Raw genomic sequence first — 26,484 nt, forward strand, 5'->3', positions numbered from 1 at the left:
CAAGGGGTTACATGTGTTCCCTGGGAGGTGTTTCTAACTGTGGGGGGAGGGTACTGACTGGGAGTACAGAGAGATCGCTGTTCCTGATCACGAAGAACAGACGATCACTCTGTACTCCCCTGACAGAATTGGGATCTGTTTGTTTACATTAACAGATTCCCTTCTGTCTCTCTGTGGAGCGATCGCGGGTGGCTGGCGGACACTGCGGCCACTGGCCACGCGCATCAGCTCCCCCGCCGTGCAGCAGGCGCGCGCCCGCTATAGCTGTTAAAGGGGCCGGCGTACAGCTATGGCGATTTGCGGAAAAGAGCCGACCTGCCGCAGTATAATGACGGCGGCTGGTCGGCAATCAGTTAAAGCATATTACACAGCCAAGTGCTTGTTCAGTGTTATTTGTCCCTTTCTGTGCTGTAAAATACCTGGTTGATTCTGCCTGTTCCTGTGTCCCCCTATGTGAACTGAACACTTTAATCATGGCTGCTGATCCATTATTCTGTGGTCGGATTACGTGCCTCCATCATCCTGCTGTGTTAGTCTCTCCTCTCTCCCCCTCCCCTCCTGCAATTACTGGCAGCCCCTCTGTAATAGCAAGATATACTGTGCAGTGTCTTTGGTTTTTTTTAAATCATGCAGCTAAATACTTTATATCACATTGCCACTGTGCGGTCACGTGACCTCTCGGCTGACATCAGAGGGAAATCTCAGCCCTTCCTGCTGTAGTCCTCAGATCGGGGAAGGAGAACGGCAGAATGTCACATGACCACACAGCGGAGATGTGAAATAAGGTATTTAGCTGCATGATTTTAAAAAAACAAAGACACTGCACAGTACATCTTGTTATTACAGAGGGGTCTGCCAGTAATTGTAATCGCTAACTTAACAACCACTGTAATCTTCACATTCCAGTGTCAGCAGTTGTAGTTTGTGTTAAAATATGAAGGATGCGTCATGGCACTGCCCAGATTAATGCATGACCTCTGTGGTCTAAGAACTGACACTTCCTGTGAAGAAATGACATGTTCCACAATCCTTGGTCTCCCAGTCTAGTGGTTTGCAGGGGAGAGCTACACAGTAATTAGATCTGACACAGACAAAAGCAGGAAGAGCATTCACAGGCACACAGAGAGCTCTTGTGCAGTTTGGAAAGGGGATGGTAAGGATGCAACATGTGATTGGAAAGGGGTCTTCAGTAAATGTATTATAACTTGTGTTCTGTCATAAGTATCAAAAATGGAACAATTGACAGTAAAAGGGGAGTAATGCTTGGTTTCTCTTCTTGGCAGGTGGGCGAACGCCTGGAGCAGCTGAAAATGCAGTACGAAGAGAAGTTGGCCCAGAAGGAAGCGCTAAGGGTGGAGGCAGAGGTGATGGAGGTGAAGCTGCAGAGAGCTGGAACCCTGGTGACGGGACTGGCAGGAGAAAAATCTCGCTGGGAGGAAACGGTTAAGGTGAGTTTCATGCTATGTTCTGGGGGTCTCCAGCCATGCTACAAAACTGCTGGTGGCTGGAATCTTACCATATCTTTATCACAATCACTAATGTATACCCCTACAATCCAGCTATATTGAGGTGATATAAGACTGATGAAGGTGGATTATTTGAACCCCGAAGCATTGGCCTTCTTATTCTGCTCATTTTCTAATAAAATATTTTGGACTCTCACCTATGGGTGTGGAGCTCCATCTCCTTCCTATATAATGAGAAAAAAAATATATGATGGAGTCATAACTTTTTCCTTGTCTATCCAAAGATTTTAAAAAGTTTAGCTTTACAAACAATGTAACCAGTGGCGGCTGGTTCTCAAAATTTTGGGGGGGTCGCAAAAAAATTTTGAAAAAAAATCAATTGCAGCCACTGTGCCCTCAAACGCTGCCACTGTACCCATCAAACGCTGCCACTGTGCACATCAAACGCTGCCACTGTGCCCTCAAACGCTGCCACTGTGCCCATCAAATGCTTGCCACTGTGCCATCAAACGGTGCCACCGTGCCATCAATTGCAGCCACCATCAAACGCTGCCACTGTGCCATCAAACGCTGCCACTGTGCCCATTAAATGCTGCCACTGTGCCCATCAAATGCTGCCACTGTGCCATCAAACGCTGCCAGTGTCCCTATCAAATGCTGCCAGTGTGCCCATCGTATGCTGCCAATGTGCCCATCAAATGTGGCCAGTGACACCCCGCTCACACCCCCCCCGCGGAGATAGATCGCGGTACAACCCGCTCACACCACCCCCTGCAAATTTTGAAAAAAAAACATCAATTGCAGCCACTGTGCCCTCAAATGCTGCCACTGTGCCCATCAAACGCTGCCACTGTGCCCATCAAACGCTGCCACTGTGCCATCAAATGCTGCCACTGTGCCCATCTAACGCTGCCACGGTGCCCATCTAACGCTGCCACTGTGCCCATCAAACCCTTGCCACTGTGCGCATCAAACGCTTGCCACTGTGCCATCAAACGCTGCCACTGTGCCATCAATTGCAGCCACCATCAAACGCTGCCACTGTGCCCATTAAACGCTGCCACTGTGCCCATCAAATGCTGCCACTGTGCCATCAAACGCTGCCAGTGTCCCTATCAAATGCTGCCAGTGTGCACATCATATGCTGCCAGTTTGCCCATCAAATGTGGCCAGTGACACCCGCTCACACCCCCCCCTCGCGGATAGATCGTGGGACACTCTGCTTACACACGACCCCCGGGCGGATGGATCGCGGAACACCCCACTCACACCACCACCCCCCACCCCCCCGCAGATGGATCGTGGGACACCCCGTGTAGGAGGACCGGCGCTCACCAGGTGTCCTCTTCTCTGGCGTCTCCTCTCCAGTCAGCTTACTCCGCTCTGTCCCACTTCTGCCAAAGCGCTGAGCATCCAATAGGGATGCCTGGCGCTTTGGCCAATCAGGAAACAGGTCTCACTGACCTGCCTCCAGATTGGCGGGGAGGCAATGAGGTGTGAAAATAGCGAATATACATTCGCTATGGTCATGCAATTGGGTGGGATCAGGGCGCACTCTCTGCGCCCCGAGCCCACCCTTTTTTGAAGCCTATTAGAGCCTCTGGCTTTAATCAGGTGCTTCTGCCCCCGCCATAGGAGTCCATGCCTGCGGCGTCCTGAAAGGGGCCGGGCGCATGGATAGGGAGGTGGCAGCAGGGATGGGGGGCGGCGCCCATGCGCCCACAATGCAGGGGCTGCCATTGCCCCAACTGCTTCCACTTTAGTTGCAGAGGCAGCGGCCGGGGGTGTACACATGCCATGGCTGCAGCAGGAATCATACTCCTTGTAGCATTCGGCAGGCATAGCGCCCCACCAAGCACAACCTACTCAGGTGAATAGGGCCATTCTACAAGCTTCCTGCAACTAAATGTAATGCACACGGTTGCGGTGCACTAGTGCAAGGTTCAAGGGGTTAAAGCTGGAGGTGAGGAGGTGATACAAATGCCTCCTCGCTGCCTGTTAAATGCTCTCCGAAGAGCTATCCGAATGCAGATAGCTCCTCGGCGACCAAAGCAAGTGTGAACAAGCCCTTAAATCCATAGAAACTATCACTACAGACTACAATGAGACATTCCCAAGAGTGAGAACAGTAACAGTTTGGTCTAATAACTTTCTGCAAAGTGATTTCTAGCAAACAAACCAGTTATTATATATTAACCTAACATTAGCATATAAGCACCTAATATTGTCATTTAATCATTGATTAAATATACAATAATATTTTTTTTTTATCAGTGGTAAGAGACTGTAATATGTGGACACAGTAAGGGAGTGCCATGGTTTAAATGGTCCAGTACCTCTGAAATGCCTTACGACAAAGCAGTCACTTCAGGCAATCAATGGCTCTTTTTATTTTTTATTTTAATTATTTATTTACAATACAATAATATCTTTCATAACCTCACCTAAGGCTCTTTTTTAGGCCAGCTCGGGTTTACGTTAAAGCTGGCCCTAGATGGGAAAAATTTAGAATGAAAATTCGTAGGAAAAGAATGTCCTAAGAAAGTTTGTTTTTCTAATCATTAAGTGGGTCAAATTAGTTTTTAACCACAGTGATAAGAAAATTCGGAGATGCAGGATGGAAAATTTTTCCAGAATGAATGAATTTCTAACAGTGTATGTGGTTTTCGTTCAGTAAAGTCCATTCCAAAATCAAATGTTAAAAGCAAACAAAATCTTTCAAACGAAAATGAAGTGTTCTGAGAATTTTCGTAAGAATTCTCCTTATGCCCCGTACACACGATTGGAAATTCCCCCAGCAAAAGTCCGATGTGAGCTGTGGATCGGAAATTCCGACCGTGTGTATGCTCCATCAGACTTTTGCTGGCGGAATTCCTGCCAGCAAAAGATTGAGAGCAGGTTCTCTTTTTTCGGTCGGAAAAAGTTCCGATCGGAGATTCCGATCGTCTGTACAAATTCTGACGCGCAAAATTCTTACGCATGCTTGGAAACAATTCGACGCATGCTCGGAAGCATTGAACTTCATTTTCTCAGCTCGTCGTAGTGTTGTACGTCACCACGTTCTTGACGGTCGAACGTTCAGAGAACTTTTGTGTGACCGTGTGTATGCAAGCCAAGCTTGAGCGGAATTCCGTCGGAAAAAACTTTCATGGTCCGCTCATGTGTATGGGGCATAACACTTTTCCTAAGAATTTTCATTAAAAATTCTATCCATCTATGGCCAGCTTAAGGGTTTTTACACCTGAAGTATGCATCACTGTTATGCAGAATTCAGGCCAGCACAATGCAAAGTCAGTGACCATGGTCATATATATTGAGCAAGTATTGATAGGTGTCCCAGACCCAAACCATTGCCAAGCATCTTCCTTTTAAAGCAATGTCAGTGATATATGTTTTCTCTGGTTACTGATACTAATTTTTTTTTTTTACAGGGTCTAGATCAGGATTTGGGTTTCCTAGTCGGTGACTGTCTGCTGGCCTCGGCTTTCTTGTCTTATATGGGGCCCTTCCTATCCAACTACCGTGATGAAATCCTTTCCATCTGGATCAAAGAGGTGATTTTTCTTTATATACAAAGCTCTAGCTCATTGGTTCTGCCATATGAATTTTCTCTATATACAAAGCTCTAACACAGAACTTGTTAGCTCTGCTATGTGCACCGAGATAGATCAACCATGTTTTTTGAGGTGAGCCAATATGAACTTCAAACACCTCCAACCAAACAAATTCCACAAACAAGAAGACCCCAGTTTAAGTCAGGGATAAATCTTTTGGAGATCCACTATTTATATTTCAAGAATTTTAGAACCATTTATCCCAACTGTTAAAATCTGTGCATTGCGTTCCATGAATGTACCATTCTGTCCATATTGTCCAGGTGAAGGAGATGCTGGTACCCTGCTCCCCAGAGTTCGACCTTTCCACCTTCCTGTCCAGTCCCACCATGGTACGTGAGTGGAACCTGCAGGGCCTCCCGTCCGACAGCTTCTCTAGTGATAATGGTGTCATCGTCACACGTGGGAACAGGTAATGCCTTTGGCCATTCCTTCACTCTGTGCCATTACTAAGTGATAAGGTCAAGGAATAAGAGGAGTACTGTAATTTAGTGGTTATATCGGGGACCTTGTAATGTTAGGCTCCTGATTTTAATTTCCTCCAGACTTTTGTTTGCATGGAGTTTTTTTTTTTCTTCATGGTCTGTGAGGATTTCTATTTTCCTTCCACCCTCTAATAAATATTCTAAAGATGTTATGTACTTCTCCTGAGGATGTAATTAATGTGAGAATGTGCTGCATTTTACACTTTTAAAAGCCCTGGCATCCCTTAAGAAGTCTTGCTCTTTAATTCATGATGATTTTTTATATTCAGGTGGCCACTGATGATAGACCCACAGGGACAAGCCAGTAAATGGATCAAAAGTATGGAGTCTGCTAAGGTAAATCCATGAACATATCTTCTTCAGCAAGCAATGTTCTCAAGATAATCCCTCCATACTATGTGCTTGTCTCAATACGGAGCACTACGTGTCATTTCTGTCTGCTGCCTCCTTCCTCTGCTATCAGCATGAATCACTTATGACAAGTTTTCTTGACACCAAGAGAAAAAAGTTGACAGGGAAGTGAGCTCCAGCACTCAACCTGTGATTGTCAGCCTTTGTTCTATTCCTATGAGCTGTGTGAACGGGGGCTTGTCTCTTCCCTCCAATCAGCTCTCAGAGCTCTCTTTACTGAGCTCTGCATAGTGTAACTTCAGCTCTCCGTCCCCTTTTTTCTGAACTCTCAGACAAGCTTTAAAAATTCAGCACTTTGAACGGATGCAGAGAAGAGGTGGTGGCAGATCAACAGGTACAACTTATGTAGAAGGATTTATTTCATCTCTGTGTATTACCTGAGGCCAGTTACTTCACTGGGTATATGTAAGGGTTTACAATCACTTTAATTAATGTTGATTGCCATTGGCTGCTGGTGTTAGATGGGTCCACGGGGAACTGAAATTACACTCTGCTACTTGGGTCACGTGCTATAAAGAAACTGCAAGTTTTTCTTGTCCAGATTATATTTGTTCTACAGAAACCAACCTCCAGTTCCTTCTGCTTTAGTCACATGTGCTGGGAAGGAGTCAACTTCCGTTTCCTCCAGATTGGATCATATGTGCTGGACTGGGGTCAGCCTCCAGCTCCCCCTTTCTTCATTGCATGTGCTGGACTGGGATAATCTTCCAGTTCCTCTTTTCTGGATCTCTTTGTAGCCATGAGGTCATCTTCCAGTTCCCTCAGCCGGAATCAATTTTGCTAGAGTGGGTCAGCTTCCAGTTCCTCCAGTTTGAGTCACATTTGCTAGACTGGTTCGGTTTCCACTTCCTCCAGCTTGGATTAAATTTGCTGGAGTGGGTCAGCTTCCAGTTTCTCTAGCCTGGGTCAGATTTGCTAGACTAGGTTAGCTACTAGTTCCTCCAGCTTGGATCACATTTGTTGGGTTGAATCAGCTTTACTTTCATTCAGCCTTGACCACATCTGCTGGATTGGGTGAGTTTTCAGGTCATCAAGCATTGACCTCAGGGACTTGGATATGGTCATCCTCCAGTACCTTTCTGTATCACATTTACTGAGATGGGATCATCTTCCAGCTCTCTAATCCTGGGCCATATGTGCTGGTCATCTTACATCTCCTCCAGCCTAGATCATATATGTTGGGATGGGATGGGATGGGATCAGCTTCTAGTGGTCAACCCACATTTCCTCCTGCCTGGATGATATGTTTTGGGAAGGGATAGAACATCTATTCTCCTTTACTTTTTTCACATATTCCTTTGTATTTCACTTAGGGTCTAAAAGTCATCGACCTACAAATGACCGATTTCATGCGCACCCTGGAACAGGCTGTTCAGTTCGGGACAGCCGTCCTTCTACAGAATGTCCAGGAAGAGCTGGACCCTTCACTGGCACCTATTCTGAACAAGTCTGTCGCCAAAGTGGGTGAGTAATGCAGAGACGAAACAGATGCCAGTTGGCATTGAAGAAGGTGACTGGTGGGGTGAGGCAAATGAGTACCACAGAGACACCCCCCGAATGACATATAGAGTTATATATGGATATGATTAAAAACACAGTCATTTTGTGCAGCTTGTATTCAGCATGCTCCCTAATTACTGTATAAATCCCAGATGATCCCAAGAAAGCTACTATTTAGACTTGATACATCTCTCCGAATATTGTAGGACAGAAAAAACACTGGTGGGATCAATCTTTTGGGATGCTTTGCCATCCTGCAGGCTCTGCCTCGCAACTGAACCAATCACAGCTGGTAAACTTTGTTTTCAACCTATTAGATTAATTTAAAAATTTGGCATACTAGTTTTCCTGCACTTGTGTGCAAGCCCGTTTTCATTGCTGATATGTATTTTGCCAGTGATAACCACATATACTGTATTAACATCACACACTGGTGTGCTTAGTATGCCACATTAAGAGTGGGCATGGTTTTCATTGTGCCAGGGGTGCTGCTAGGATTGTAAAAGACCTGGGACACCTTTGAGCACACCAAGCAGAAGAGTAATGCGCATTCTATGCGCGCAGCGGCAAACAGTGGGTGTGGCTAAATGGGGTAACTATGGGAGCGGCTTAAGGGACGTGGTTAAATAAAACAATTCCCCCAGTTTTATCCCCAAGTCAATCTGTCCCCCAGTATAATTCCCCCCAGGTCAGTCTGTCCCCCAGTATAACCCCCCCCCCCCAGGTCAGTCTGTCCCCCAGTATAATTCTCCCTGGTCAGGCTGTCCCCCAGTATAATCTCCACAGGTCAGTCTGTCCCCCAGTATAACCCCCCCCCCCAGGTCAGTCTGTCCCCCAGTATAATTCTCCCTGGTCAGGCTGTCCCCCAGTATAATCTCCACAGGTCAGTCTGTCCCCCAGTATAATTCCCCCAGGTCAATCTGTCCCCCAGTATAATTCCCCCAGGTCAATCTGTCCCCAAGTATAATTCCCCCAGGTCAATCTGTCCCCCAGTATAATTCCCCCAGGTCAATCTGTCCCCCAGTATAATGGGTTAAACTATGGGAGGGACTTAAAGGGCGTGGTTAAATAAAACAATTCCCACCAGTATAATCCCTTCCAGGTCAGTCTGTCCCCAGTACAATCCCACAAGATCAACCTGTTCCGCAGTATAATCCCCCTCAGATCAGTACATAGTTACATAGTAGATGATGTCGAAAAAAGACACAAGTCCATCAAGTCCAACCTATGTGTGTGATTATATGTCAGTATTACATTGTATATCCCTGCATGTTGTGGTCATTCAGGTGCTTATCTAATAGTTTCTCGAAACTATCGATGCCCCTCGCTGAGACCACCACCCGTGGATGGGAATTCCACATCCTTGCCGCTCTTACAGTAAAGAACCCTCTACCTAGTTTAAGGTTAAACCTCTTTTCTTCTAATTTTAATGAGTTGCCATGTGCCTTGTTAAACTTCCTTCCACGAAAAAGTTTTATCCCTATTGTGGGGTCACCAGTACGGTATTTGTATATTGAAATCATATCCCCTCTCAAGCGTCTCTTCTCCAGAGAGAATAAGTTCAGTGCTCGCAACCTTTCCTCATAACTAAGATCCTCCAGACCCTTTATTAGTTTTTTTGCCATTCTTTGTTCTCTCTCCATTTCCAGTACATCCTTCCTGAGGACTAGTGCCCAGAACTGGACAGCATACTCCAGGTGCAGCCGGACCGGAGTCTTGTAGAGCGGGAGAATTATCGTTTTATCTCAGTAGTTAATCCTTTTTTTAATGCATGCCAATATTCTGTTTGCTTTGTTAGCAGCAGCTTGGCATTGCATGACATTGCTGAGCCTATCATCTACTAGGACCCCCAGGTCTTTTTCCATCCTTCATATTTTTGCCACCCAAATGCATTATTTTACATTTTTCTACATTGAACCTCATTTGCCATGTAGTTGCCCACCCCATTAATTTGTTCAGGTCTTTTTGAAAGGTTTCCACATCCTGCAGAGAAGTTGTTGCCTTGCTTAGCTTAGTATCGTCCGCATATACAGAGATTGAACTGTTTACCCCATCCTCCAGGTCGTTTATAAATAAATGAAATAGGATTGGTCCCAGCACAGAACCCTGGGGAACCCCACTACCCACCCCTGACCATTCTGAGTACTCCCCATTTATCACCACCCTCTGAACTCGCCCTTGTAGCCAGTTTTGAATCCATGTACTCACCCTATGGTACAATCCCCCCAAGGTCAATTTGTCCCTCAGTATAATCCCCCCCCCCCAGGTCAGACTGGCCCCCAGTACAATCCCCCCAGGTCAGTCAGACTGACCTAGGAGGATTTTATTGGGGTACAGACTGGCCCCCAGTACAATCCCTGCAATAGTTGATTTTTTGGCCCCCTCAATAGTTGCACAAATGTTTGTCAGATCACAGCTTTCACTAAAAATACACTAAAGTTACAGTATTATTAGCACACATAAACTCAACATAACCTAAAAATTGATGTTAAATTCATACTAAGGCCTTGTTCATATGGGTGTACTAAAGTGTACCCGTGTTTTCCTCGCATAGTGATGCACAGGTGTTCTATGTATCCATGTGTAGGAAGTCAATTGGGACACAGTGACTGCACAGGCACAGTTTCTGCTCCCAGTCGGACATCCATGTGGGTGCACAGCCAGAATGCAGACAGTATGAGTTCAGGGGCATGCAGCCGCATCCACACAGATGTCAAATTGAGAACAGCTGCTATGTCTGTGCAGCCGCTGCTTCCCAATTGACATCGATGGGACTACCTGCACGGGGATGCGCGGGGGATATGGGGGCTTTGGTAAAACATCAGGGTTCCAAACAGACCCCTGGTGTCTCTTTTTTGAGACAGAGAAATGGCCTGAGGATATAAAGTCCCCATTCCCTTTCTCTTCAGTCTCAGCTGCACTGTATATGAATGAATATAAGTCTCTATACAGAGGCTTCTATTCATTCACAAATTGAAGCATAGAAAACAGTGTTCATTCAGGAAGAGGCTGGTGAACATCATATGACACCTATTTCTGTCCCCAGCAGCAGCTGGAGCTGGTGGGAGGGGGAGGAGGGGAATCCAGCCAGTAGCCCTGCAGAGAGGGAGCCAGGGATCAGTGCAGTGCAAACAGGTACATACCCTGATGCTTCCCTGCAGTAGCTGAAGTCGGCGGGAGGGGGAGGACGGACGACGGCCAGCAGTGCTGCAGGAAGGGGGCACTGGTGATTGGTGAGGGAGGGCACAATATATGGGGTTGAAGCAGTGGGGGGGATCTTTTTGGGAAGGTAAATCCCTCTGTGGCTCCCCTGCAGCACCGAAAACTGGCGGAAGGGGAGAGGAGGAGAAGCAGGGGATCAGTGCTATGGGGTGGGGGGCACATAAGAGCGGAGGGGGGTATATTGGAGAAAAGGTGGAGCAGCAGCAGATGCTCCATGATTGCAGTGTGTAAGGACACAGTGGACCCCACCCCCCTCAGTGCCCGTGTGCACCGCACACATTGCACCCATGAATGATACGCCACTGCTATTAACCAATAAACCCGGCCTAACCCCTAAACTGCTACCGAACCCCTAAAAGGAACCTTTAAAGTGTAATTAAACCCCAGTACAAACATGTTATATATTGCATACCAGTCTTTGGATGTGGTGGCTGCATAAGTTTTCTCTTTTTCAGGCTTTCTTTCTATATTTCACCTGGTGATCCTGCCAGTAACACACTTCCTTTAGTAGGATATCAATGCTCACTAACTGTGGTCATTGGGTAGAATTACAGTAAAACCTTGGTTTGAGGGTAACTTGGTTTGAGAGCGTTTTGCAAAACAAGCAATGTTTTAATAAATTTTGACTTGATATACAAGTGATGTCTTGATATACAAGTAGCGTCACGTCACAACTGAGTATAAAACAGAAGAGAGGCGCCTGTAAGTGTAGCAATATGGTTATATTTAATGAAGGTACAACATTTAGAAACTCACATGGTTGATGATTAAAGCAGGCACATCTAAGTATGCAGGCATCCGGGGTAATGCTGTCCACATAGACCGTCCTCCGCACCGCCATCAACATCATTCCTTCCACTCAGCGATCCACCAGCAGTTCAAGCCTTACTTTTAGATCGCTCTACTGCAGGGTAGTCTTCTTGGTCACGATTGCAGACTGACAGCGGTGAGAGCCGGCGATGCGGGGGATGGTCTATGTGGACAGCTTTACCCCGGATGCCTCCATACTTAGATGTGCCTCTTTTAATCATCAACCATGTGAGTTGCTAAATGTTGTACCTTCATTAAATGTAACCATATTCTACACTTAGAGGTGCCTCTCTTCTCTTTTATACCCTGTAGTTTCTGTTGAATTTTGCTTCTAATCCCCTTGTGGAGGCTTCCATTTGTGGATGGACATTTTATGGTTACGCAACCTATCACATTGCTATAATCTTTTTATATGGACTATAAACTGAAGGACTTATGAATAAATGGTTGTGGAACGAATCAATGGAGTTTCCATTATTTTTTATGGGGAAATTTGCTTTGATATACGAGTGCTTTGGATTACAAGCATGTTTCTGGAACAAAATATGCTTGCAATCCAAGGTTTTACTGTACTAAAACGATCATTGGTGTCAGTGAGAACTTAACTAAAAGCCAAAAATTGGTCATTGCTCAAGGAAGCCCTAGCAACCTCTGGAGGAACCCTAGTCCTCCATGGAACCCTGGTTGAGAAACCCTGATCTGGATATATAAGAACCTTCACAGACATTAAGAAAATTGGGAGATTTAAAAAGGAACCAGCGAATCATCCAACTATAGCCACGTCCACTTTCCTCTGAATTACAACTTTCAGGAGCAATCATTTTCTAAAGGAAGACAATCTTGTTTTGTACAGGGGGAAAGCTCCAGATCCGGCTCGGTGATAAGGACGTCATGTACAATCCGGAGTTCCGGTTCTACATCACAACAAAACTTTCCAACCCTCATTACACTCCGGAGATCAGCTCACAGACCACCATTGTCAACTTCGCTGTGAAAGAGCAGGTAAGGGACTTCTTCTAGAAAGGCAGTTCTGTTGGTAAAGTGAACCTGTTGTATGAATAACAATATTGGTGCAGAACAGATACAACATTGTGCTGCAATTACCTTTTAAATCCTAAAATTCATTTTTTTTTTTGTGCACCCAGATAGCCCCTCTAACAATCTTGGACGGTCATGTCATGTCCGCCTCTCAGTCAGTGTTAACTTGGAACTCCTTAATACTCTCACCCCCCTCAAGCTGTAAAACAGTTCAATGAGCCCTGTGCTTTGGGGTCCGCTAGCGCTGTCATTGGTTAGTGCAATACCCACAAAGTAAAGCACATTACTAAGTTTGAATTGACATTCAGTGAACAGTGATCATTGGATTGAGGGCTCCTGATGCACATGGCAACAAACTGTAGGGTGTGGATGTTACTTTCCTTGACCTTGTAATGGCAACACTTCAACTATATTATAAAAGGAAGCCAGCGGGGGAATCTAGGCTTTTTCTGGGGCAATTGTATTCTGTAAACTTTATTTTATTTTCAATGGAAATTATAGACCAAAAATGTAAAAACATATACATTCCATTCTATCATCTGTTCTGTTTAAAAACTCACTAAAATGAAGTTATAAAGGTAAGTTAGGTAGGTTAAAATGAAGGTACAAATCAAGATCAACATTATTTTCAAGTGAGTAAAAAAACTTTTCTTTTTTTTTTTTTTTTTTTTTTTTTTAGTTTTGTGCATTTTATTGTTATGTATTAAATAAAATGAATGGAAGCCAAAAGAGCATATTCATGGAAAAAAAAAAGAAAAATAGTAGCTAAGGGGAGAAAAGAGGTAAAAAAGAATAATTAGGTTTATTAAAGGGTCAAATAAGAAATCATTTTATTTAAAATTATCTGACTAATGTCATATGAAGATTAAAGGCCAGACCTTTGATCTGCTGTACATATAAATAAAATAGTAAATATATTGAAACCATTACATTGGCTTATTGGGGTTCATTTTCTAAAGGCAAATAGAATGTTTTGTTGCAAGGGAAGTTGCACTTTCACTAGAACTTGGTGAAGTAAAGCTACGCTGACCTTCATCATCCAATCATGTGCAAGCAAAAATGCAGTTTTTTTTTACTTTCCGTGCATGTGATTGTTTATTCTTTGCAAAGTGAATTTACACCACAATCATTACGCTCAGAGGAGAATTCCCTTGGAGAGTGCAACTTCCCATGCAAAGTGAACAGCCTGTTTGTCTGTAGTAAATCAGCCCCATTGTATTATGTACACTCAACAGGATTGATTTATTAGCCACTTAAGGACCGGAAGGATTTACCCCCTTAATGACTAGGCCATTTTTTGCGATTTGTCACTGCGTCGCTTTAACTGACAATTGTGCAGTCGTGCGACGTTGTACACAAACAAAACTGACGTCCTTTTTTTCCCACAAATAGAGCTTTCTTTTGGTGGTATTTGATCACCTCTGAGGTTTTTATTTTTTGCGATATAAGCAAAAAAAAGGCCGACAATTTTGAAAAAAAAAACAATATTTTTTACTTTCTGCTATAATAAATATCCAAACAAAAAAAAAATGTATTCATCAGTATAGGCCAATATATAGGCCAATATGTATTCTTGTAATAAAATCGCAATAAGCGTATGTTGATTGCGTTGTGCAAAAGTTATAGCGTCTACAAAATAGGGGATAGATTTATGGCATCTTTATTATTATTATTTTTTTACTAGTAATGGTGGTGATCAGCGATTTTTAGCGGGACTGTGACATTGCAGCGGACAGATCGGACACTTTTGACACTTTTTTTTGGGACCAGTGACATTTATACAGCGATCAGTGCTATAAAAATGCACTGGTTACTGTATAAATGTCACTGGCAGGAAGGGGTTAACACTAGGGGGCGATCAAGGGGTAAATTGTTCCCTGGGAGGTGTTTCTAACTGTGGGGGGGATGGGATAGGAACCAACGATCACTCTGTAATTGGAGCGGCACAGTGGTGTACTGGGTAGCACTCTTGCCTAGCAGTAAAAAGAGTCGCTGGTTCAAAACCCAACCACGACACTACCTGCCTGGAGTTTGCATGTTCTCCCTGTGCCTGCGTGGGTTTCCTCCATGTACTCCGGTTTCCTCCCACACTCCAAAGACATGCTGGAAGGTTAATTGGCTTCTGTCTAGATTAGCCCTAGTATATGTATGAATGAGTTAGGGAGTGTAAGCTCCTTGAGGGTAGGGACTGATGTGAATATACAATGTATATGTAAAGTGCTGCGTAAATTGACGGCGCACCTTAAATAATAATACTTCCCTGTCAGAACGGGGATCTGTTTGTTTACATTGACAGATCGTCGTTCTGGCTCAGATCGCAGGTGGCCAGCGGACATATCAGCCGCCAGACCTGCGCATCAGCTCCCCCCCCCCCCCCGCTATAACTGTTAAAGGGACTGACGTACATCTACGGTGATTTGCAGGAACGAGCCGTCCTGCTAGTGATTAAAAGCAAATAGGCTGTTCGCTGTTGCACTTTGCAAGGGAATTTTCCCTAGAACTTAGTGAATGTGGTGAAGAATCACATGCACGGGAAAAAAACTGCATTTTTGTATGCATGTGATTGGATAATGAAAGTCTGCAGAGCTTCTTCACCTTATCTGTAAAATTCCTTTGCAAAGCGCAGTTTTCCTTGCAAAGTGCATTACATTTAGTAAATGAACCTCAATGAGACTTGTGAACTGTCTGCAAGCGTCCTTTTACACAGGAACAGCTGCTTTCTGCTGTGTAGTATAAAGCAATTACTGGCTGTTAATTGGGAGTCTGTAGTTGCCGTTAATAGTGGCGGAGGGGGTGAGCGGCAGCAGGGGAAGAGGAGCTGGATGTAAGACATGCATCCCAAAAATGTTGATGTTTTTTTAGGATGTATCTCCTATGTTCAAAAGCGATTAAATGAGATACAAGTAGCATTCACAATGTTTTTTCCTTTTTTAAACAAACGTGTTTCCTCTTTCCTGTATGTTATAGCCAGACTCCGACATATGTAACCAAGGCAAAGTAATGGGATTTTCCATAGCATTCAAACGTTTCTTTTTAGACCCACATTGTATATTTAATCCGGTAAATTCCCTTTTGTGGTTAGGCATTGCCACATACAAAACTGACAGCCCCTCTCTCTCAGCAGGGGTGCTGCTACAGAGGATTACATTTTGTTAGCCTGAATGTTGTTTGTAGAGTAGAATGGATGGATCGCGCTACATCCATAGCGACAAAGATTTTCTAGGCAATAATCTTCCTTCACCAGAGAAATCAGCCTGAAACGCTCGAGTCTTACAGACAATTTTCATAGAATATTCGATTCTTTTGTACACCCGGCTCTTTATTCTAAATAAACACTTAAAGAGGTCCACTTGGTAAAAATTATCATCAATACACATTGGGGTTTATTTACTAAGAATGGAGAGTGCAAAATCTGGTGTAGCTCTGCATAGAAACCAATCGACTTCCAGTTATATTTTTTGTCAAAGCTTTTTTGTCAAATGACGGCTGGGCGGCTCTCGTTCTGGGTGGAAGTCATATGACGGCCTCCCAGAAAGACCGCTCTTGCGCACCCCTGAGGGCGCACGCCGATCGCGCCGTGTTGCTAGGACTGCAGCTCTTTAACCATGTGATCGGCTGTGTCCAATCACAGCCAGTCACATGTAAACACGGAGATGCCGGTAATCGGCGCTCCTCATGACAGAGTGTGAGGAGAGTAAAGCCGATCAGCGGCATCTCCTCAGGTATGTAATCAGGGCACAGATCATCAGTGCCCTGATTACAATTAAGTGCCCACCACTGCCAGCAATCAGTGCCAATCAGTTCCCACAATTGCCACCAATCTGTGCCCACAAGTGCCAGCAATCAGTGCACACAGGTGCCAGCAATCAGTGGCCATTAGTGATGCCAGTCAGTGCTGGCTATCAGTGCTGCCCATCAATGCCCATCACTGCTGCCCATCAATGCTCATCACTGCTGCCCATCAATGCCACCCATCAGTGCCGCCTATCTGTGCCCACCAGTGCTGCCTATCTGTGCCCACCAGTGCTGCCTATCTGTGCCCACCAGTGCCGCCTATCTGTGCCCACCAGTGCCACCCATCAGTGCCGCCTATCAGTGCTCATCAGTTCCACCTATCAGTGCCCATGAGTGTGGCATATTTCACGCCTCCTCATCAGTGCCACCTAATCAGTGCCCATAAGTGCCGCCTCATCAGTGCCCATAAGTGCCACCTCATCAGTGGCCATCAGTGCAGCCTATCGGTGCCCATCAGTGCTGCCTCATCAGCACCCATCAGTGAAGGGGGAAAATTACTTATTTACAAATATTACTGAGAGGAACTAAGAAAAACTTTTGGTCTTTTTTATTTAGGAAAAAATAAAAACCTGGGCAGTGATTAAATACCACCAAAAGAAAGCTCTATTTGTGTGAAGAAAATGATAACAATTTCACATGGTTACAGTGTAGCATGACCGCACAATTGTCATTTAAAGTGTGACAGCACTGAAAGCTGAAAAATGGCCTAGGCAGGAAGGGGGTGCAAGTGCCATGTATTGAGGTGGTTAAAGGGTTTTTTTTATTTTCTAAATAGAAAACATGTCATACTTACCTCCACTGTGCAGTTTGTTTTGCACCTCTTCTGGGGTCCCCGGCGGTGCTTTCAGCTCCTCCCCGCATCGGGAAACCACCTGGGAGCGCGCCCGCACGAGGACTCCCAAGGAGAGCGCTTCTCCTGAGTCCGGCTTTTGCATCCTTAGGCACAGAATGCCGTACTCGACCTGCACCAGGAGCCTGCGTCATTGGATTTGATTGACAGCAGCGGGAGCCAATGGCTGCGCTGCTTTCAATCTATCCAATCAAGAGCCAAAACAGCAGGCAGAGAGGTAGAGCGCGTCTCTGCCGTAGGAACAAACAGGCTCAGGTGAGTAAAACGGGGGGGCTGGTCAGTGTCAGAAGTTTTAGTGAATAGGAAGCATTAAGGTGAAAAAACACGAGGGTTTACAACCCCTTTAATTGAACAAACTGAAGTTAGAAGCTGATTGGCTACCATGCGCAGCTTCACTGGATTTTGCACTGTCTAGTCTTGTATATGTACACTATATGGTCAAATGCTTGTGGACACCTGACCATCACATCTTAACCACTTCCGGACCGCCACACGCCGATATACGTCCTAACTTTGAAGAGGTATCCTCTTCTTCGGCCGGCAGTCTGCTTTCAGATAAAAGTGGTCTCTGCGGCGGATCCGCCGCAAGATCACTTTTATCAGTGGCGAGAGAGGGCCCCCGCCGCGCTTCAGTGCCCTCCCCCACGATCAGATCCTTTCTCCTCTGTGGTATGGAGACGAGTGAGGTGAAGATGGCCCCCACCCGTCTCCATACCATGGCAGGGCGGAAGCGACGTCAAAACGTCACTTCCGCCCATAGCTCCTAAATTTTTTTTTTTTTTTTTTTTTTTTTAATTGCATTTCAGTGTAAATATGAGATCTGAAGTCTTTTTGACCCCAGATCTCATATTTAGGAGGTCCTGTCATGCTTTTTTTCTATTACAAGGGATGTTTTTCATTCCTTGTAATAGGAATAAAAGTGACACAATTTTTTTTTTAAAGAACAGTGTAAAAAAAATTAAAAGGTAAAATAAATAAGAAAAAACAAAAATGTAAACGCACACCCCGTCCCGCCGAGCTCGTGTGCAGAAGCGAACGCATATGTGAGTAGCGCCCGCATATGAAAAAGGTGTTCAAACCACACATGTGAGGTATCGCCACAATCGGTAGAGCGAAAGCAATAATTCTAGCCCTAAACATCCTCTGTAACTCAAAACATGCAACCTATGGAGATTTTTAAGTGTAAAAGTTTGCTGCCATTCCACGAGCTGGCGCAATTTTGAAGCGTGACATGTTGGGTATCAATTTACTCCGCGTAACATTATCTTTCACAATATAAAAAAAATTGGGCTAACTTTACTGTTGTCTTATTTTTTTATATGTCTTTTTTTTAATATTTTAATTTCCAAAAAAAGTGCGCTTGTAAGACCGCTGCACAAATACGGTGTGACAGAAAGTATTGCAATGACCACCATTTTATCCTCTAGGGTGTTAGAAAAAAAATGTATAATGTTTGGGGGTTCTAAGTAATTTTCTAGCAAAAGAACCTGTTTTTAACTTGTAAACAACAAATCTCAAAAAGAGGCTGGGTCCTTAAGTGGTTAATGAGCTTGATGAATGTTCCAAAGCCATGGGCATTTTAATGTAGCCCCCTCCCCTACTTTGTGGCTATAGCACCCCCCACTGTTCTGGGAAGACTTTTCACAAGATTTTGGAGTGTGTCTGTGGGAATTTGTGCAAGTTCAGCGAATAGAACATTTGTGAGGTCAGGTACTCATGGTGGATGAGAAGACCGGGCTTGCAATCGGTGTACCAGTTCATCCCAAAGGAGTTGTACTCATGGTGGATGAGAAGACCGGGCTCACAATTGGTGTACCAGTTCATCCCAAAGGCGTCCAGTAGTATTGAGGTCAGATCTCTGTGCAGGACACTCCACTTCCTCCACACCAAACTCATCATACCATGTCTTTATTGAACTGGCTTTGTACACGGGGTAAGGGGTGAGGGGTGGGGGGGGGGGGCGGGCACAGTCATGCTGGAACAGAAAAGGGTTTGCCACAAGGTTGGAAATGCACCATTGTCCAAAATGTTGTTTGTATGTTGGGTTCACCACCATATTATAAACCTACCTCTCATGCAGCCTTTCTGGATCATTCTCTGTATCAATGCAGGGTCTAGAAGCTCAGCTATTGGGCAGCGTGGTGAAGAAGGAACGGCCGGAGCTCGAGGATCAGAAACAGTCGTTAGTCCTGAACATTGCTGCTGGGAAACGCAAATTGCAAGACCTGGAGGATGAAATTCTCAGGTGGGGATGCACATGAACGTGCCTGGGCTTACTCCAATGATCTCATCACATGCAGACCCGACGTTCAGATCACAAGCATTTCTTATTGGTCATCCTACCTTATGTCTTCTGCAGTGCCATACAGACAAACACTGAGGCAATCATATCCGTCACTATACCAGGGAAGCTTACACTCTAATATTCCACCACGGTCACACACTATTGTTATACATTTGTATAGCTCTGACATATTCAGCAGTGCTGTACAAAGAACACTGAACCAGTCACGCCAGTCTTCACCAGTGGAGCTTACACTCTAATGCCACCACCAAAATCACACACTATTAATATTATTATTATTATTATTATTATTATTATATAATTAAAAATTTGGGTGGAAGCCAACTAAACTATACAATGTGTATGATGTGAGTCTAAAAATTAGGTAAATGGTTTCATGACAGATTTTATGGGAAATGTTGAGGGTTCTCATGCATAGAAGGGCACAGGTCCCCAAATCCAATTCAAGAGGAAATCTTCCAATGGGAACACTAGTTCTGGTGACTTTGAGGTCCCTAAGATATTCCCTTAATTTGTAGGGATTTTCTCTCATTTCCTGTTTGGCTATGGGACTGGAAGTGAACGTAAATCTCCCCAATGGGACACAGATAGCAAAAATAAACGTACAGGTTTACATAATTCTACGTTAAGGTGACCCTATCAGGGTGTGAAAATCAAAGCAATGTTCCCTGCAGTAGAAGAGATGTTATATTTTGGTGGCCCATGTCTCCTGTCTTCCCCTGTGTTCGTGTTTTTGACATTGGTTTGGGAGTGTCGGTTGTCCCCCACTCTGCGCTGGTTCATTCCTTTGAACCCTTTGTTACCAAAGGACTCAGTAGTGACCTAGGGGTGACTGACCAATTTAAGTGCTTCATCATATGCCATACCTCACCGATCCCTTTGGAGGTGGAGAATCACTGTAGTAGACTATCTTCTGGGTCCTGGATCAAGCAGAGCTCTGCTACATAGTGAACACATGAGGTCATTTGGAAGGAAAAAACCCAATTGCCTCAACAAGACCCGAATGTACTATAAACAAAAGTGGATTCAGCCCAGCTCTGTCCAAGCCACGCTCCCGATGCATTAGGTCTCCATGACTAAGCCTCCTGGGTGGGGTAAAACATGTCAGAGACGTGCCTCAGACAGAGCCTGGCTGAATCCACTTTCATTTATAGTACATTTAGGTTTTGTTGGTGTGCAGCAATTATTTTTCTTTCCTTCCTATGACTGTATGCATTGAGCCATTATGAGCTCTTTCCATTCCGGTACCCCCCTTTTGTGTGAGCCACTGGAGATGGGATCTTTGAGCGGCACCTGAAGTTTTTGTAGTTTATGGTCAAGGGAGGTCACTTGCTTGGCATGGGTGCCATTCAGGGAATGCCTTGTAATTTTTTTCAATGAAAGCAAAGCATTCTTTAAATGGATGAGGTGGAGATTGTGACATTGTTGCCCCACTTCTCAACCTAATTCAATCAGGGAACACCCTGCATTCACTAAGAAAAACTCAAGGTGTTCTCTGAATGGCACCCGTGCCAAGCAAGCAGGCCCATGTGTTAACTATGTGGTAGCGCAGCCACTCAGCACAAGATCTAGAAGACAGTGAGAATCACCATAGTAGCAGAGGCCACTACAGTGATTCCCAGCTTCCACAGGTATCGGGCAGATATGTCATATACATGCATACATTGATGCAAGCTGGAATTCAGCTTTAAAGGGGAAGTCCACCCTAACACTAAAATCTCTACATCTACAGGTATCCACGATCTAAGACTAACCTACAGTATCTAGCCCTGTAAAGAAGAAATCAGTATACATCAAGGGTCTCAAGCTGGCGGCCCTCCAGCTGTTGCAAAACTACAAGTCCCATGAGGCATTGCAAGACTGACAGTTACAAGCACGACTCCATCAGGCAGAGTCGTGATGGGACTTGTAGTTCTGCAACAGCTGGAGGGCCACCAGTTTAAGACCCCTGGTATACATACCTTTTCTGAAGCCGCTCCGCTCTGGTCCCACGCTGAGCCGTCAGCGGCGGCTTTGTTATGCAGGCAGGTGCAGAAGAGGCAGATGACAACGGAAGCCCCATAGTAAGTCTATTGGTGACGTCCCATTAATTTCACATCCGTTGTCGTCTGTCTCCTCTGCAGAGCTTCCACTGCTGGAGACCGGACTTGAGCGACTTCAGAAAAGGTATGTATACCGAATTCTTCCTTACAGGGCTAAATAGGTTAGTCTTAGATTGTGGATGCCTGTAGATGTAGAGATTTTAGTGTTAGGGTGGACTTCCCCTTTAAGCTCTGAGACATTTTCTAAACCCTGATTAAGGAGGAGTGGTTTTGCCACCAAAACATGTTTGATGTTTTATGTGATCATACTATGAACCATTAAAGCAGTTTGGACTCCTTTCACCATTTGCTTTGGTGTTCCTCTTTTATATTGATGTTTAAAGTCACATTCTTGGTACCCACTTAGGGAGAGTCTTGCCAGAGAACATGCTTGATGATTAAGTTCTCCCTACTACTTTTAATAAATAAGTGTTGATGTCCCAGAGCCTCCGGGATATTTCTTTCTGGAGAATAGATTTAAGAGTCTGGTCCTCTAATCTTTCTTTTGATGGGTGTGATGATCTCATAGGCTGCTGAATGAGGCAACAGGATCTCTCCTGGATGATGTGCAACTAGCAAACACTCTGCAGACATCGAAAGTGACAGCGACTGAAGTGAGCGAGCAGTTAGAGAGCAGTGAGGAAACTGAAGAGAAGATCGATTTAGCCAGAGAGGTGAGAGGTGACCACTATCCAAGACCAATAGCTGAGTTTTCACAGCTGCTACCTAGAAATGCTAGAGAGCTGGGACAAGAGAGAAGGCGGGAAAAAGCACTTTAAATAATCTTTATGCACAAGTACTATTAGATGACGAGCAAGAGAAATAGCATGGATCACTTTAAACCGTGTCTAACTTTTTTTACATACTTTTTCATTGGGAGATTCACCCTCCCTGTTTGTCTTTGTAATCATTAAAAGAGAAATATGGGAATTTGTTTTATATTAGAATCACACTTACCTAGGTGGATTCAGCATCTGTCCCCCAAAGGCTCTAAGGCTGGGAACCGAGCGATTAAACACCGCTGATTGCTCGGTTCCCAGAGCTCCCTGAGCAGAGAGCCAGTGACTGTCAGTCACCGCTGTCTGCTCTGCCCCTCCAGCATTCACTGGAGCATTGAGCTGTGGAAGGGGCGAGAGCAGCCGGCTCAGGCTCTTAGCGGCTTGCTGAAAGTCAGAGCTGGGTGCCGGTCCAGGCATGTGGGGGGGGTCTCATCTATATATTTGCGATCTTTCCCAAGCCTGGACCGGCTCTGTGACATCAGCCAAAAGCCCGCTGTCAGCTGAAAATTGGTTACAGGAGTGCAGAACAAACTGCACTCTGGTGACCCACGGGAGATGTACAGCCAAACGAGCTTTGACTGTACTTCTCCTTTAATAAGTAATAATAAAGGGGAGATCTTGCAATGGGGACACTTATTTCAGTGACAATTGTCTAAAGCAGGCCATACAGTAGTCATTTTTATTTGTTCAACCCGGGCATTGAACGAATAAAAAAAATGACCTGATCCCCCCCATCCACACTTGATGTGGATGGAGGAATCGCTCCTGCTGTGCTATTATGTTCTGACAGTAGGAAGACTTTGCCGCTGTCAGTACACATTGATCAGTGTTGCTGGCTATTTCCGGCGGCACTGAAAAACCCTACAGGCTGGTTGTACAGAAGTCGATCGGCAGATTGACTTCTGTACAACCAGCCTGCCTGTACATGGATCGAAATTTGTCTGGTCTCTGCTGAAATGGCCAGATGTCGATCCATGAAAGAGGGATCTTGTTGTTTCTACAGTTGACGAACGGTATTGGCAGAACACTGGACCCAAAGGTAGAAAAGGATAGAGCTTGAGGTCTAAATTGTAGAGGTGGCTCTCTGTCAACTAGGTTATCCTTGGAGTAGTCCAACGGGTGTAGAAAGGGTGAAGGTGCCACAGATCTAATGTGAGCCCAGTAAGTTTATATTGCGTTTGACAAGAGGTCAGAAGGGAAAGCCAACGCATCTAGGACTAGGCAATAAGATGACAAAAAAAAACATGAAAAAGGAGATTAGGATTCTTCATTATATTACATATTAGAACACTTAAAAATACTGTATGCCTTGTTTAGATTTTGGTTTCTTTTTTTATGGAATTGGAGGGTTCAGTTCCACTTTAAGGGGTTATCCTAAGGGATAATTTTAGGTTAACATTTAAAGTGGTTGTAAACCTCAGACCTGAAACATGAATAAAGCATATCCCTCTATAGTGTGTACTTGTCTCATTTGAAAGGACTAAGGCTCGCTTCACACTACTGCGACCTAAAAGTGGCACGACTTACAGTGCATGTTTGCCTGGCGACTTGCTGGAGATTTGCTGGCGACTTGAGTACTACTTTGATGCGACTTTAGAAGTGACTTTAAGGAATGCCTGGGTAATCTTCCTGTAATGTCAGATCCAGATCACATCATTATAGATAAGGATCCGACCCGGAGGCGACTTCCATTAAAGTTTATGGGCACAAGTCGGATAGAAGTTGCCTTGAAGTAGTACCCTTTCTAAAGTTGGAGCGACTAACGTGGGATTTCACGTGTCATGCGACTTGGGATCTCACAAGTCGGATCCCAAGTCGTGGCAGTGTGCACCGAGCCTTAGTGCCATTTCTGTCTGCTGCTTTGTTCCTCTGCTATCAGCATGAATCACTTCTGACAAGTTTTCCTGACACCAAGAGAAAAATGGTGACGGGGAGGGACCTCCAGCTGATTGACAGCCTCAGCTCTGTTCCTATGTGCTGTGTGAAGAGGGGGGTGTCTCTTCCCTCCAATCAGCTGTCAGAGCTCTCCTCACTGAGCTCTGTAGAGTGTAACTTCAGCTCTCCGCCCCCTTTTTTTCTGAACTCTCAGACAAGCTTTATAATATCTCCATTTTGAACGGATGTAGAGAAGAGAAAACTGCAGATAAACAGGTTAAACTTATGTAGGGGGATTTGTTTTATTTCTGTGTATCACCTGAGGATTCATGTAAGTGTGTACAACCACTTTAAGTTTAAAGGTATCTATATATTGTTGTTCTTTTTAATGGTGCTTGAAAGGTTATGCCAAAAAGACCACACCAATTTTATTGCACTCAAAAAATAGTATAGTTCTGCTTCACAGTGTATGTAAACCCAAGAACATAAATTGTAAAATGTTGCAGCTTGCCAGTATTTTAATTTTTTAACAAATAATTTGTATTCAGTTTTGTTAGATGCATTACAAAGCTTTAAATTGAAAAAGACATAATAGTAAAATAACACATTATGTTCCATATACAGATAAAAAACATTAGCTTACCAATCCTTGAAAGTGGCTGCAGTAGTTTCAGGTCTTTTTCCTTATATTTTTAAATGGTGATCCATCCAGTAACACACTTCCTGTTCTATGGTGACAACGCTCACTCACCGTATTGTATCTGTGGAGGACGAATGTTGTCACTCTAGGACAGGAGGTTTCTAAGGACTACAGAGCACCTCCCACCTACAATACGGAGAAGGGGTGCTCTATAGTCCTAACACACTTTTCCAAAAACATTGTTTGAGGTAAGACTGCAGAGTGCACAGGACAATGCTGGATTTATATCAGGATCAACAGGTGTTTTTTTTGCTTTTATTGAACAGATAAAATAAAACACTTTCAATGAGTATTGAAGAAAATCTCCCTATAGCTGCACATCAAAAACAATCCCATAAGTCTTGAATGTATGGCAACCTCAGCCTGGGCTCCAACCAGGCCACATCTCCAACGCGTTTTGCTCCTCCCCTCAGAGATTAATCACGGGTAGTATATTCTTCAATGCTCAGTGACGGTAGTAGTCAGGACAAGCTCCCTCCCAAGCCAGCACTCACAGCAGTGGACACCGAGGATTTGTACCCCTCCCAAGCCTGAGCAGCTCACATACTGGGTTTGCTTAGAAAAAACTTTGAATAGTATATTTAACAGATCAAATGAGCTAATTGTCAGGGTTTACATACACTTTAATACATCGAAGACCATTTTGGAAAAAGATTTGGAAAAGCTGCTTTGAACTTTTATACTGAGCTCATGTCCATCTCCTAGGTACCCGTCTAACCCATCAGAGCAGACACGAGAGTACATGTATCCCAGCTGAAAAAGTCTCATGTATTATCACTGTAGGTGTTAGAGTTGCCCATGTTATTTCTGTAATGGAACAGCACCACCTGTTTGGAGTACTGTGCAAAGTACTGCTCCTTCTACTGACCCACCTTTACATCTCATTATCCAGTTATCTCCATCCTTTCATCCTAGGCGTACCGTCCTTGTGCCCAGCGGGCTTCACTCCTTTTCTTTGTCCTGAATGACCTCGGGAGGATTGACCCCATGTACCAGTTCTCTCTGGACTCCTATATTGACCTTTTTCACCTGAGTATCGACAAAAGCAAACGCAGCTCCAACCTGGACGAGAGAATCGCCAACCTCAATGAGTACCACACATACGCAGTCTACAGGTGAGAACTTATCTGTGGGGGAGTGCCATAAACCCAGGACCAACATTTTTCCATGGCAAAGTCAAAGGGAACCTTCATTCCAAGCCAGGAATGATAACAGAGACATCTTGCTAGTGGAGTCCACAAGACATTTAAGCAGCACACAGTCCAGACTCTACCCCTAACCAAAATATCTGGGTGGGATGAGACTTTAACTAACCTCTTTGAAAAAAAAGGCGCCATAATTGTCCATACTTGGCAAGTTGATAGTAGAAAGTAAAAAGGGCAAGTATTCAAGCAAGTAAAAAAAAAGTATAATTTGATTTAAAAAATATATAAAAGGTACTAATGCATTACCTTTAATATCTCACACATGTTCCAAAAGTGTGTAGTATAGTCCATTGAGCAAGCTGCATGATAAGGTCATTTAGGAGACGTTATATTGATGTTGTTCCTTGT

At 44.4% G+C, this 26,484-nt stretch overlaps 1 protein-coding gene across 1 annotated transcript in view; it reads left to right on the top strand.

Moving 5' to 3' along the window:
• Positions 1 to 26,484, top strand: part of LOC141133537 (dynein axonemal heavy chain 2-like) — a 345,338-nt gene that overhangs the window by 287,623 nt on the left and 31,231 nt on the right. Inside the window, exons 66-74 of the mRNA XM_073622980.1 lie at positions 1,284 to 1,448; positions 4,898 to 5,020; positions 5,344 to 5,492; positions 5,835 to 5,901; positions 7,290 to 7,440; positions 12,362 to 12,510; positions 19,303 to 19,436; positions 22,107 to 22,251; positions 25,847 to 26,046. Of these exons, the coding sequence (XP_073479081.1) occupies positions 1,284 to 1,448; positions 4,898 to 5,020; positions 5,344 to 5,492; positions 5,835 to 5,901; positions 7,290 to 7,440; positions 12,362 to 12,510; positions 19,303 to 19,436; positions 22,107 to 22,251; positions 25,847 to 26,046 (1,283 nt within the window). The remainder of the gene's footprint in view (positions 1 to 1,283; positions 1,449 to 4,897; positions 5,021 to 5,343; positions 5,493 to 5,834; positions 5,902 to 7,289; positions 7,441 to 12,361; positions 12,511 to 19,302; positions 19,437 to 22,106; positions 22,252 to 25,846; positions 26,047 to 26,484) is intronic.

Source organism: Aquarana catesbeiana, linkage group LG03, assembly GCF_042186555.1.
Source record: "Aquarana catesbeiana isolate 2022-GZ linkage group LG03, ASM4218655v1, whole genome shotgun sequence".
Taxonomy (NCBI): Eukaryota; Metazoa; Chordata; class Amphibia; order Anura; family Ranidae; genus Aquarana; species Aquarana catesbeiana.